A 14,384-nucleotide genomic window follows, 5' to 3' on the forward strand; every position below is an offset into this window, starting at 1 on the left:
TCAAGCAGAGACGAGGAGCAGGCTGTAGAGGTCTGGTAAAATCACTTCTTTCTAAATCCACACCGAAGAAGGCTGTCAGAGGGCTTTATACAACTTTATTCACATATACAGCAAGCTGGTACTCCCCAAGACCTGTAAATAGACTTTAAAAATCAGTGGGAGTCCATTCAGTGTGAAGTGACAATAGCTATACATTTCAACGTATGCGTTAGCACCCCGTATTGACAAGCTAATCCTACTGATGGTTCATTAAAGTATTTTAATTCATATGAAGGGAGCAGAATTTAAAAAACACTCCAAATTAATATTTGGACATATTTGGCTAAGCGATAAGATTATTATACACACTTTATTTAAACTCTTAAGGCTCTGAGGTTTCCCTCATTTACAGAGACGACGAGTACATTTGCAGACAGTACAGTTTACAAAATATAATAATACAATTATAGTTGTATTATTTATACAAAATAATACAAATTCAAAATACACATAACAGAAAAGATAAATGAATACGTAAAAATGCTGTTTAAAATGACCAAAGCTAAAAACAGTAGCAGGAAAGTCCGCAATCCAGCTGCAAAATTGAAAAAAATAACTACAAAATTAACAATTTTGCTGCAAAAAACACCTAAAGAAGCAGATTCATTTGATGTACTGTTGGTACACATCAGCGAGAAAGATTACTTTATATCATAGCATACATTAAAAAACAGAGAAAAACAAAGATGTAATAATGTGTTGACAAATTTGTCAAAAGTTGTATCAAAGTTGATCAAAATGATATGAACAACTTATTTGCTTTCTCCATCTGCCACCATGTAAAATGTACATTTGTTGGCAGTGTACAAAGTCTGTCTTTGCTCTTTGTGACTGTTCACACTGGTAACAAAAGCTGAACCCTTTTTTACTCTGTTCCTACATTGACCCAATGTCCTCCCATACTTAGCCACAAGCCACAGCTATTACTGACCTCTGGTTGCATGTAAAGCCAACTGAGGTTTTCCTCGTTACGTTTGAGTGTAAAACTCTCTGCACTGAAACCCTCGCATCTTTAAAACGTACTATTGTGTTAATGCCATTGTATTTCCACTAAATATATACCATTTAAATATTTCATGGGTAAAATAATGGCCTTTGTGGTAGAGAGCCCACAAAACCACCTCCTGTTAAGTGCTGTGAGTAGGTTTTGTGACATTAACACGTTGAGGGCTGTTTAGGTCCTCTGGACTAGATGAATACTGCAGAAACTGGATGTTTTCTATTGCTGGGTTCTCAATGAGATTTATGATGTTTGTGATTGCCTCTATAATCCATATTTTCCTTAACATGCTCCTCACTCTTTTCAGCATGATCATTATGTGTACTATTTTGACCAACTGTATATTCATGACCTTTAGTGATCCTCCCGAGTGGTCAAAACAAGTAGAGTAAGTACATGTTTAATAGCTTCACTCACTAGTATGACTGCATGCCAACTGCTAGCCACAGTTTGTGCCTCAATATTACTATTACATCAATCTCTGAACTCATCAGCTATCGATCTGATAATGACGTAGCATTCATCTGCATTCACAGCAGACAGCAATTACCATTTGTTTTTAAATAAAAGGGGAAAGAATGTAGAGGCACAAACTACAGCTAGCCAAATCCCTACTCGAGTCAAATTCTCATGCTAATTATGCTGCATTCACATGGAATCAGGCCGATAACAGACCGACAACAACTCTTGGACGAATAAAACAGATGGAATGGCAGGACGGCAATAACACAATAAGCATGACAATATGTTGCAATAGTGATGTCATATTGTTTAAAAGAAAGGAATATATTTAATCAGATATTATGTGTATTACTCAATGTAATTATTCACAAAATAATAGATTATTAAATTATTAATCCATATCGGCCATATTTTCTGCTACAGTGCATAACAAATTTATTAGACGAACAGTTTCTGCCACAGCTGTCCTAAATTAACAGCATTATGTTTCTGTAATGGTTAATACACCAGTATGTAAAACCTCTTTAACCCAAATTATATTTTAGTGCTAAAATATAATTATTGTTGTTGTCCAGGAATTTTTAAATTTACTGTTTTACAAAAAAAAAAGTAAAAAGTCTAATAAATTTGGTAGGCACTGTATGTAACATCCGGCTGTAGTAGTTCCACTGCAGAGGATGACAAAAAATTAAAATATTTTAACTTTGGATGACTATGTTTCTGTTTCCGTTCCATTATAATATCAACTGTCTGCCTGCTCCCACGTGAATGCAACATTAGAGATGCACAATACATATCAAGCCGATGAATTATCAGCTGTTTATGGTAAATTTATATTATTTTGCATAAATGTATATAAGTCGAGCTAGCTTTTAAACTTATTTCTTAATGAAAAAATATGAAATCTTAAAACAATTACACCAGGCACTGATGGTGATAAGTAAAAAAAAAAACATACTGTGCATCCCAAAACACACTTGCCTAGTTAAAAACAGTATGAAACAATCTGGCTGACCTTATCATCTCAAGTTTCTCCTCCTGAGTGTTTCAACAGCTAACATGGGTACACTCATGTAGATGTGAGTGAGCTTTGATCCAGGCTGGTGAACTGATTCTGTCAACACTTTTTTTTCCCTTGCAGGTACACATTCACAGGAATTTATACATTTGAGTCTCTTGTAAAAATCTGCGCACGAGGATTCTGTATAGACGGGTTTACATTCCTTAGAGATCCATGGAACTGGCTGGATTTCATGGTCATTTCGATGGCGTAAGTATTATTCCTTGTGATTCAGAATGTCATAGATGATTATGATAATGATGATGAAATTTAATCCTGTGAACAAATATGACCATTGTTTTTATTAAAGAGGGTGGGTTAAGAAAGTGAGTTTTCAATGCTACAGAAGATTGTTCATCTTTCTGTCTTTCTTTCTGTCTGATGACCCATCTTCTGTGTTTCCTCCATTGATCTGAGACTTCTCTGGTCTTTCTCTTTGGGGATTGAAGGTTTCCATCCGACACTCTGCGGCCTCCCTGACAACACCCACACCTCGGTCCCATCCATCTGATTTATCTTCCTCCTGTCATCTAACTCTCCCTCTGATTCACCTTTTCTCTTTCAGTCTGCAACATTCAATCTAAGGCCCAGTGTCTCCCCGTCGACTGTGTGTCACCCAGTATTAATGCTACAGATTTACCTTCCTCTACATGACCACATGCTCATTAACCCACTGAATCCCACAACCCGTCATTTGGTTTAAACGGCTTGTTTAAAAAAATAAAACAAATTATCATAGCCACTGTAAAACTGTAAAACAGAAATTATCATCAGAATAACATATTCATATTTCTCTTTTATTCTATTGTACATATCTCTATTTTATTTTACTCCAAATTATTCTACATTCAATATTTTTTATTTGTACATATCATTATTTACTTCAGACTGGCATTTGTATTTATATTATAAAGTATTTCTGATTCAGATTCTGAGAGCAGAGCAGAGAGGAGAGGACAAGATGAGTTGTACTAGTTCAGTTAATTAATTTTAATAATTATAACATGTGGAGCCCCCATTTTTCCCTAACGTTTGTCACACTTATAGGCACTTAATACATTTTTTTTATTGTATATATGAATTAAATTTTATTCCACTTTTATGTTAAATTAATTATCAAATAAATTTAACTTGCATTCTTTATTTTTCATTTTTTTATGGCATTATGTATTATGTCTCATGCTGCACAAAATACATTTTAAGTTTTTTTGTACTTCTAGCCATTATTGTGCTATTATAGATCAGTAGTAGTGCAGGACATGTACACTAGCGCTCAAAAGTTTGGTGTCACCGAGAAAATGTCTGCGTTGTTTTCCATGAAAACAAAGTTTTATTCATGAAATGACTAACAAAATGATTCAGTAATCTAGTAAAGACATTGACAAGGGTAGGAATAATCATTTTAACCTGTACAAATCTCCAACTTTACCTCTAGATACTCAACCAGCCTGAGGAAGGATCATTTTATTGCTTCTCAAAACAGCACAAAACTGTTTTCTGTGCTACATAATGCTCAGGTGTTTTAATGATCAATGAGCCTTTCAACACTATAAACGTGGATTAACACAATGTGCCACTGGAACACAGGAGTGATGGTTGCAGACAATATGTAATAGATATTTCAAAAGAAAATCAGCTGTTTCCAGCTTTAATCATCATTTACCACATTAACAATGACTGGACTGTATGTCTGTTGTTTTAATTTAAAAAATGTTTGCTTTTCTTTCAAAAATAAGGACATTTCTAAGTGATCCCAAACTTTTGAGTGTTAGTGTATATTGCAGGGAAAATGAGGCCACACTGAGTAAAATGTGACAGGAGTAAAAAATAAAACACTGCTTGGGGTTCAGAGGGTTAATGGTCAGCACCATTCAAAATACATTCCCATTGTGTGTAGAGCTGTCACATGGCTCATCTGTGTGTGAATTTACATTTTCACCTCATATCTCCATGTAAATAACGAGCTGTTGTAACTGTGGTTTGATCCTGCAGGTATATAACAGAGTTTGTAAACCTAGGCAATGTCTCAGCTCTGCGCACGTTCAGGGTGTTGAGGGCATTGAAAACTATTTCTGTAATTCCAGGTAAGACAGGATGGGGTGGGGGACGGTTGGGCGGGGTCGGTGTTAGGTGTGTGTGTCTTTCTTTCCTTTTACCTTCCACCCTTCTCCTCAGTGGACAGGCTCTGTGAGTGGCGTCGTTTCCTCCTGGTTCGGTGGTGTTGTGCTCTTGGCGTGTGTGGTTATTGTCATCGTGTTTGTTCTGTGTGTGATCCTTCCCCTATTTCAGATATATAACAGAGTTTGTGGACCTGGGCAATGTATCTGCGCTGAGAACATTCAGAGTTCTCCGAGCATTGAAAACTATCTCTGTCATTCCAGGTGAGACTCAGTTTAAACACTAAGGCTGATCCTCTCACCCTTTCTTTTCTACTCACTATTATTATGATTACAATTATGATTTAAGCAACAACAAAAGAATTGGAGACAACCATTTTTTGATTTATTTTTCCTCCAAAATTATCAAAAATGGTACTAATACATTTTTGATAGGCTTTGCAGTCTCCTCTAGGGCCCTCCAAAGTGTCTGCACTCTCTTTTGCCCCAGTAGCACTCTCATTATGAGGCTAGTTTCTAAGGCAGCTGTGTTTCTGTTCAGAAATAGCTATAACTCAACTCTTTTCTCACCAGCTTTAGGAATCAGCTAATGTCCTGTTCTGTAGCCAAGAAAATTGTTGATAGACTATTCTCATTTTAAGGAAAAACAAGAAGAAGATAGAGCATAGCTTCTCAAATTTGCCTGAAATCCTTCTAGATTTTCTATTACAAAAAAAATAAAGTGCAAGTGGAATTAAAAGATAAATCATTTGTTATCAATAGTAATTCAATTGGAAATACATGATGCCATATTTGGGATCAAAAACAAACCTTGTAGACTGTAAGTTGATGTTCATATGAGGTCTTAGAGAGATCCCACAGAATTCACCCATTATTTATGTATGAAGACTGCCAAGCCTAGTTTGTGAACATATCTCTTATGCTGCATGATGCTTTTCAGTCACTTGCTTTTACAATATTAGCCTACTAAGAGCTTGGCTGACAAATGGCATTGAAAGTTTTATTTGCCTCCTTTTGTTTTTTAGTTTGAATATTGGTTTTCTTTCCTCTTCTTTTTTTTTGTTTTTACGACCGACTTGAATGATATACCACACGGAAAGAGAAACTGTGTGCTCACAATGTGGAGGTTGGGGAACGCAGATGGGATGGTTGAATGACCTCTTGACCTTTTTGAGTGACACTGACCACACATCCATCTATCTATTGATGGTGGATGTTGAACAGATGTCGTGCTTACTCAAAAGAACCACTGTGAATGGCTTTTTTTGAACAGCATCTTCATTTGGAAATATGAAAAGGAAATCGTTTCAGTGCAAACACAAAGAGATGATATTTGGATTTGAATGGTATTTAAAGGAATAGTTCAACATTTTGGGGAATATGCTTACTTCCAGTGTGGCATAGAATTCGATGAAACAATTGATGAAACCAGCAAAAATGACTGAAAATAGTGAAAAAGCTAACCTGGCTCTGTCCAAAGGGAACAAAATCCACCTTTTAAGATTCATTATTAACATCTGGCTTGTGTAATTCATACAAAACTAAAGCATCCTGTACATGACCCCACTGTAAACCTTAAAACTGTTGTTTTTACTTGTGCAGATTTAACAAACAGCATTTTGATTTTGTTTTTTATTTTGATTTAAGTTTATTTCGAATATGAAAACAAATAATAATAAAAAAAGAGTCAGACAAAACATTTAACATGACACGTAGAATACATATTCGAAAAGGAGTGAGAAGAAGTAAAACTTATAAGCTCCCATCCCCTCTCCTTAAATATGACAAGTTAACATCCTTGTCTAAACATGTCTTGTATTACAAAAACATGTCTTGTATTACAAGTGTGTGTAAATTTGCAAAATTCAAGTGTGTGAATTCAATTGTGTCCCACAATAGAGGAGGTGGGCTTGAGCCTGGAGCTCTGCAGCTAGACAACCCTCGATTTTATTGCCTTTGGCCGGAGCCAGGCTAGCTATTTCCCTCAGTTTCCACTCTTTATGCTAAGCTAAGCTAACTGGTTGCTAGCTGTAGCTTTGTAATAAACAGGCAGACCGAAAGCAGCATCTATCTTCTCATCCAGCTCTCTGCAAGAAAGTAAATATGGATAATGCTCAAAATATTGAACTATTCCTTTGACAGTGATTGATGTAGACCTTTAGCACTGAAGTGGAGAAAATGTAGCTTATATAGTATAGATTTAGAGAGTATTTAATGTGCAGGGGAGGGCAGGATTTCAGTAGTTATGGGGGTATTTTAAAATAATACCCTATTACAATTGATATTTTACTTGTGATTTTTACTTTAATTTATTTTTGCACAGTGATATCTTGTCATGTACTTCTAGGTAAGCAAAGTTGTTTTGATTTTGATTGATGTTTTTCGAATGGAGATTTTACAAAGTTTGTCCAAATGTGTAAGCCTAAATTTAGACTTTTACAAGAAGATACAGTCAGTACAGCTGGTAAAGCCCACTGTACCTGTAGAGACCAAACACAGAAGGGGGTGCGGGTCATCCTGCTTCCATGTGAGTTCATTGTGGACCCATGTGAACGCTGCCAGAGGATGCCTACTCCTGAAGGTAAAATCATTTCTTTAGCAAAGGTGTGGATGAGACAGACTGCAGGGTCACAGTATGGGGAGTCAGTGCTTTCCTAATGACACCTTATACAAGACAGTTCAAGAAAGTGCCCACACTGGCACTGGCATTGAATTGCTCCTGTTCAGCCTTGGAGTTTAAATGACCTGCATGTGGTTTCCAGCCCCCCTGCCTGTGCCTTCGTCCTTCTCATGGCCCCTCTTTGTGCTGCTGTGCTCTCTTCCTTATGGATTTCCTCTCACTTTTCTACAGTCTTCCCCCTCTTGTTCACTTTGTCCATCATTGGCAATGGAATACAAATTTATTCTTGTTTAAAAGACATTTTAATTTGATCTGTTACAATATTTTATGTGTGGATTAGTCTGAGAAGAGTGGGAAGGCTCCTAAATATTTCCTGTTTGTTTTGTTCCTAGAGATGTTATGTATGTCAGTTTTGTCCAAAATGTATTACTACCGATATCTAAAACAATCTCCAATTTTAACTTTATTTCATATAAACTCCCCCCTATGTTCGGATGTTCAGCTCAACATGTAACTGCATTGTTAGATTTATAATTCACTAATTTAATAAGTAAATATTTCCTTAAATAGTTAAATACCATGAAAGCAGTACAGCATTGCCACTCCGAGCCTTTGACCTAAATCCAGTCAATACTGTCTATTTCCCACTGATAGATTCCTAAAATTGATTTGCATATTAGCAGTATGAGTTAAAAACAATTTTTTGTAGATGTAGACAGTGGAAAGTTTCCTACTTGGGGCGTCAGCATCTCCTGCATCACCTTTGTGGTTTGTTTACGTGTGTGCGTGACTGCCCTCCAGGCCTGAAGACCATTGTGGGCGCCCTGATCCAGTCTGTGAAGAAGCTCTCGGACGTGATGATCCTGACCGTCTTCTGCCTGAGCGTCTTCGCCCTCATCGGTCTCCAGCTCTTCATGGGCAACCTGCGGCACAAGTGTGTGATCTGGCCAATTAACACCACCAGGACCATCGACTGGAAGGAGTACATCATGAACGACAGTAAGTAGAGGCCAGGCTTCACCGACGGTGAGCTGGCAGCAACCTCAAAGTATGACTCAGCCCATATGCCTGAACCACAAAACAATATGTCATTTTGGCACGGGATAGACAAAAAGAATTGGTTTGAAATGAACTGCTCCGAATTGAAAACGGACAAGCTAACTGAAGTCAGAAATTGGTCTGAATTGATTCCACAGACTGTTGTAGAATAAACAACTGTAGCTGCGACAGAATGTGTGCGGAATGACTCATTATGGCTGTTTGTTTTTTCCTCAGCCAATTTCTACTTCCTGCCTGGCCAGTTGGATGCTCTACTCTGTGGGAACAGCTCCGACTCTGGGTGAGTTGCCTTCTCTGCCCTCCTCCGAATGCTGCTGATCCTTACACAGACTTCTATCAGCCTCAAGTCAGATTACATTAGGAGTAAATAGTGCTGAGTCATTTTCGGGCCGGGTTCCCCTTACTCTCTCTCTTTCTCTCTTTCTCTGCTTTTCTTTCTCCACCCCTCAGCCGCTGCCCGGAGGGCTACACATGCATGAAAGCTGGGAGGAATCCAAACTACGGCTACACCAGCTTTGACAGCTTCGGCTGGGCCTTCCTGGCTCTCTTCCGACTCATGACACAGGACTTCTGGGAAAACCTTTACATGCTGGTAAAGCTCATGTGCCAAGCTTGTTTCATAGGAGGCATATACAACACATGCAGGTCCTAAAACACCAGTGATGGTAGAGCTGTATACAATTGAATAAGCAGAATCATAAATCATTAGGTGTGATGTTGTCCTCAAAGTCTTTGTCATGACCAGACGGCAGAAGAAGTAATCAGATCCTGCTGCTAATATACCACACTGTGAAAATACTCCACTACAAGTAAAAGTCCTCCATTTAAAACCTTACTTCAGTAAAATTATGTCGGATTTAGAAAAATTGACGTAAAGTATGAAGTAGTCCATGTGCAGTAAAATGTCTGTTACTATTATGTCTTGTTGATGGATCAATATTACTTCTGCAGTAATGTGAGTGTTGCTTTTTACTGCTGTGGATGTTTAAGGTTGCACTCATTTTTAACTACTACTGCTCAGAAAAACAGAAACTGAAACATTAAAAATCTAAATCCTCAAATATGGAAACAGCTACACACTTTTCACTTGACAGAAAGGATATTAAAAATATAAGTATAAACAAAATGGAGTGCACTTATATAGCGCTTTACACTACACACTACGCTCATTCACCCGTTCACACACACATTCATAAAGTAGCAGAAAATGTAATTACCCAAGAAGTGCAAGTGTCTTTTACGGTACTTGAGGTAATGTACTTAGTTACATTCTGCCAATAAAAAGTATCAAAAATAATTATTCCAATACTGGATTGTTTGATCAGTAGAAAATCAATCAAAGCGATTTATTAAGCAAAAATGCTAAATTTTTGCCGGTTCAGCTCATCAAATGTGAATTTTTTCCTCTTTTATCACAATATATTGAATATGGTGAGGCAAAAATAATTAGATTGAACTTTATTTTCACTGCCCACATCACGCAATCTGTGCAGTCAATACAACATAAAACTGCTTTTCCTAGACCTTGATTGATTGATTCAATGGTTGATGATCAGGTACAGCCTAATTACAATAATAAGATACACTGTAAAACTTTTTACTGTAAAATTACAGTAAATTACTGGCAGCACTTTCGCCAGTAAGTTACTGTAAAATTTACAGTACCTCTACTGTTTTATAAAGATACAGGTCCGTTTACTGACAAACTGTCTCGTAACGAAGAAAAAAAATAGTGTGACGTTTAAATGTTTAACTCTAAATTATGTTACAACTAATCCATTTAAACTGTATATTAGGCTTACTGGAAAAACAACACACTGTGATATTTTCAGCCCAGACAAAAAATAAATAAAATAAAACTTTTCTTCTTTTCAAAAATAACTGCTTAATTTTCCCTACATGCTCAGTTGAAAACAGTAAATTCCTGTAAAAATATCATTTTGACCGTTGGAATGCCTGAGCAATCATGATAACTCCCACAATGCATTGTTTTCACAGCAATATACTGTACAATCATAATACAGCAAGTTGCTGTTAGAATTTGACTGTAAATTTACAGCCAAGTCTTACAGTGTATAAAACATTTTACACTGCTCATGTACAACATACAATTATTAAACTAGCAGACACAAGTCAACATGACCTCACAAGTCTTAAACTTAACTCCAGAGGGGCTGCTTTACCTTCCATTCAAAACATACTTGATAGATTTATCAATAACAAAAATATAATTACTGCTCAGTCTTCAAAGCAGCTTTGCAAGGTTTTTTTTTTTTGCAGACTTCCCGTGAGACTATGGTTGCCAAGCAGAAAAGCCTGATAGAAGCTCCCTCGTTCTACTGTCATGCACACAGTTTCTGTGCATGCTGTAACTCCACCTCTCAAACAGAAAATGGTGGATCATTCCGCCTCTAGTTTGCCTTTTGTTCCCACTTTGACTCGCCTCATCTGCATACTGTAGCCAGGCCACTTCTGTCCTATCCGCTCCACACAAAGCCTGCGGAGACACTCCTGCCTCCACACACGGAGGCCGAGTGGAAGGAAGGAAGTATGAAATATTAACACTTCTATTTTTGCTCCTTTCTTTGAAAATTCAGCTCCCAACTACAGGCTCTCACTGACATTGTGCACTGTGTCTTCAGAATAATGATTATGCAGCTGTGTTTGGGAAGGATGGTGAATTTGTCAGCTGTTCATAAATGAAATTAAATCGATGTGGCAGACTCGATGCCTTCATACTTCACTTATTGCCGCTGAAGGTTTATTTTTTAACCTACCCACATGAGATTTGTGTGGGACTAAGATACAATGATTTGGACTGTTAATCAGTTTGTGCTTCTGTTGTTGGGAATGTTGTGTCATATACACTCCCAGCACTACACAGCAACTCCATTCATAATTGATGCCTGAGAGGATTTCACTTCTCTATCCCAGGAAGCTCTCCTTCTTGCTCTGCTCCCTGATGACAATAGTTTGCCTTTAGAAGGGAAAACCCCTGCACTGGTCAATTTTAACATTTTTTTCAGACTAGTGGAAAGAAGAGTGTTTATTTAACTACACTTCATATATTTATGTCTGTAGATTTCTCCTGAATTCACCAAAAGTTACTATTAGATATTGCCCCATGTATATATTTAAACATACAATTAAAAAAAGGCTTTAATGTAAGTAAACTAGAGAAAGTTTCATGGTGATATCTATTAGTTAAACATTTTACCTGTTTTTCTTTTTTACCCATAGTGTCTTGTAAAATATATCTTTAAGAACCCTTTTTCTGAAATTATATTTCTATGACTCAGAAATCTCCACAGAAGCAGTAATTTTGTAACTGACTTTATCCAATGTTCAAACTTCTGTTCTGGAAATGCAAATTAACTCATATTTTATAACAAAATGCATAATTTGAAAATATCAAAAAAAACTTGGAATACAAAATAATCATTTTCTTGTTATTTGGGCCCTCCTGTTACTCTTAAGAACCTCTTAAGTACCCCTGTTCAAAACCTTCATGTATTGTCGTCAAAAAACAACATTTTTTAAAATTGTTTTCCAGAATGTTCTCATTGGTTCAGCCCCGTCTCTGCAGCTCGGTCCCCCTCTTTCTCATCTCTACCAGGGATAGCATCCCCATGAATAAAAGTGTGTGTGTGTGTGTGTGTGTGTGTGTGTGTGTGTGTGTGTGTGTGCGCAAGGGCTGGTACCGTGTGCATTGAAAAGTAGGTCAAATTGCATATCTCATGACTCTCCCTGATGAACAACAACCTTGGGCTCATGCTGAGCATCTTAACAAACACAGTATAAGATTTGTCCTGTGCATACCAAGAACAAATGGTTGTGTGTCAGTTTATCATTGTAGGAGATTATATTAAAACTAATCTCAGCGTATTAATGCTCAAACCAGACACAGACCTTTAAATATAGGGAGTCACAGACTTTTCCCCACCAACAGCTGACTCTGTTGTTTCTGATGAGTCACTGTGAGAGATGAGCAGTGAGGTTGACACTGAGTGTGACTCAGGGGGTTTAGGGTCTGTGTCAGATGTCATGAATGCACTGCCTCCCAACAGACCCTGAGGGCGGCGGGGAAGACCTACATGATCTTCTTTGTGTTGGTGATCTTCGTGGGCTCCTTCTACTTGGTGAATCTCATCTTGGCTGTGGTGGCCATGGCCTACGAGGAGCAGAACCAGGCCACCATGGAAGAAGCCCTGCAGAAGGAGGAGGAATTCAAGGCCATGCTGGAGCAGCTCAAGAGACAGCAGGAAGACGCCCAGGTCAGCCCTCTGCAGGATGAACCACCAAATTATTCCTCAGGTTATTTTGATATTGTTCTGACTTACATGACATGTTTGTTTGGTGGCAGACGGCTGCGATGGCCACCTCGGCGGGTACGGTGTCAGAGGACGCGGTAGAGGACGATGGTGGAGGTCGTCTGTCGTGCAGTTCCTCAGAGATGTCGAAGCTCAGCTCCAAGAGTGCCAAAGAGCGGCGTAATCGTAAGAAGAAGTGGCGGCAGAAAGAGCAGGAGAAGGAGAAAGGAGACAGTGAGAAGTTTGTCAAGTCGGAGTCGGACGACGGCAGCAAGAGGAGCCGCTTCCGTTTCCCCGATAATCGCCTGGGTCGAAAGTCTTCCATTATGAACCAGGTGAGGAGAACAAGGAGAATGTTTGGGTGTTCAGACATTTACCAGCATTCATCATTTTGTAATTAAGCATAACTTAGGGTGAGTTACAAAATGGTTTATTCTGCAGATCTAACAGACAAAACCTCAGCATGTAAAAGGGAATGATCTGCATTTTTAGCATTTGTACAGCATACCAGCATTTTTAGCTTTTTGATTTGAAAAGCTTGCTCATTCTGGCTGTGTCACTGCATATAGCATACATTTTGGCAAAATTGCAAACTTTTTTGTATCTGAATTTTGGACGTTCAGCCTCAGCTTCTATAATAAGTCTATAATAAACTGTGTATCCAAAACACTGACACTAAATCCCTAAAGGGCATAAAAAGTGTCATTAAAACGATCACTTTTGATCCCACTGCCATTACAGTACAAAATCATAAACTCTATTTCCTCAGGCTTCAATCAGAGCACTGGCTTTACATTTGTAGTTTTTACTGTTTTCCACCAGATTGAGCATTATTCTCATGTTTCTCACGCGGCAGTAACATGCTGCAAAAATCAATGTTGTTGCAAATTATTGATAAAATGAAAAATCCAGCTAGTGTTCAGTGTACAGAATCTTTTGTGGGGATTTTCACGCAAAATAACAAGATTTAGATTCCCTTTATTAGTTCCAAAATGGGGAAATTCAAACTCTGCATTTAACCCATCCTTATTTACACACCAGTGAACATACCATGCTTAGGAGCAGTGGGCAGCACATTTCAGCGCAACAACATTATATAAATAAACTGGCAGATAAATTAATAAATATTTATTAGTTATGGTCAGGACTGATGTTGGTTACAAAATATAACTTGGTAAAAGTGGTAATTGTATAAATATATAATCTTACAGCATGTTCTATCCTCCAGATACCACTCTAATTTGGGTAAAATTACCCTTAACGCTTTTAAACGTTGAATTACTAGTGTCAAACACAAAAAGAGATCAAACAAAACACCAACAGAAGACATGGCATCAGAGCCACAGAGATGGGATAGAGGTTTTTTTTTTTAACTCTATGAATAGAATATAGATACCAGTGAAAATGTGGCTGCAGGGAAGGTGCACTTTTTGACTGTCAGGTAGGGAATATTTCAGATTGAGAGTGCTGCTACACCACAGTGTGGTGTTGCACGAACTCACATATAGAGGGGCGTATAGTGGCCAGAGATATAGAAACACATGTCCAGGTCCTGAATTATTCACAGTGATTACATGAATGTTTCAAAGGGAGCAATCCTGCAGCTTTGCGTCAGCCTCACTAGAGTTCCACTGGCTCTTTTATTGTGTTTTTTAGAGCAGGATGGGAACACTGGCAGAATGTAACACACAATTGGTGTCAAAAAATGTGTGTTCCA

At 37.9% G+C, this 14,384-nt stretch overlaps 1 protein-coding gene across 6 annotated transcripts in view; it reads left to right on the top strand.

Moving 5' to 3' along the window:
• Positions 1-14,384, top strand: part of scn8aa (sodium channel, voltage gated, type VIII, alpha subunit a) — a 56,839-nt gene that overhangs the window by 11,381 nt on the left and 31,074 nt on the right. For 4 of the 6 annotated variants that reach the window (XM_059333475.1, XM_059333473.1, XM_059333478.1 and 1 more), the window contains 8 exons: positions 1,337-1,427; positions 2,643-2,771; positions 4,851-4,942; positions 8,100-8,297; positions 8,574-8,637; positions 8,808-8,949; positions 12,425-12,631; positions 12,721-13,002. In XM_059333475.1, coding sequence (XP_059189458.1) covers positions 1,337-1,427; positions 2,643-2,771; positions 4,851-4,942; positions 8,100-8,297; positions 8,574-8,637; positions 8,808-8,949; positions 12,425-12,631; positions 12,721-13,002 — 1,205 coding nt within the window. Of the gene's footprint in view, positions 1-1,336; positions 1,428-2,642; positions 2,772-4,553; positions 4,646-4,850; positions 4,943-8,099; positions 8,298-8,573; positions 8,638-8,807; positions 8,950-12,424; positions 12,632-12,720; positions 13,003-14,384 lie in introns of all 6 variants that reach the window. The other 2 variants (XM_059333474.1, XM_059333479.1) reach the window with 1 other exon arrangement.

This window comes from Centropristis striata, chromosome 5, assembly GCF_030273125.1.
Source record: "Centropristis striata isolate RG_2023a ecotype Rhode Island chromosome 5, C.striata_1.0, whole genome shotgun sequence".
Taxonomy (NCBI): domain Eukaryota; kingdom Metazoa; phylum Chordata; class Actinopteri; order Perciformes; family Serranidae; genus Centropristis; species Centropristis striata.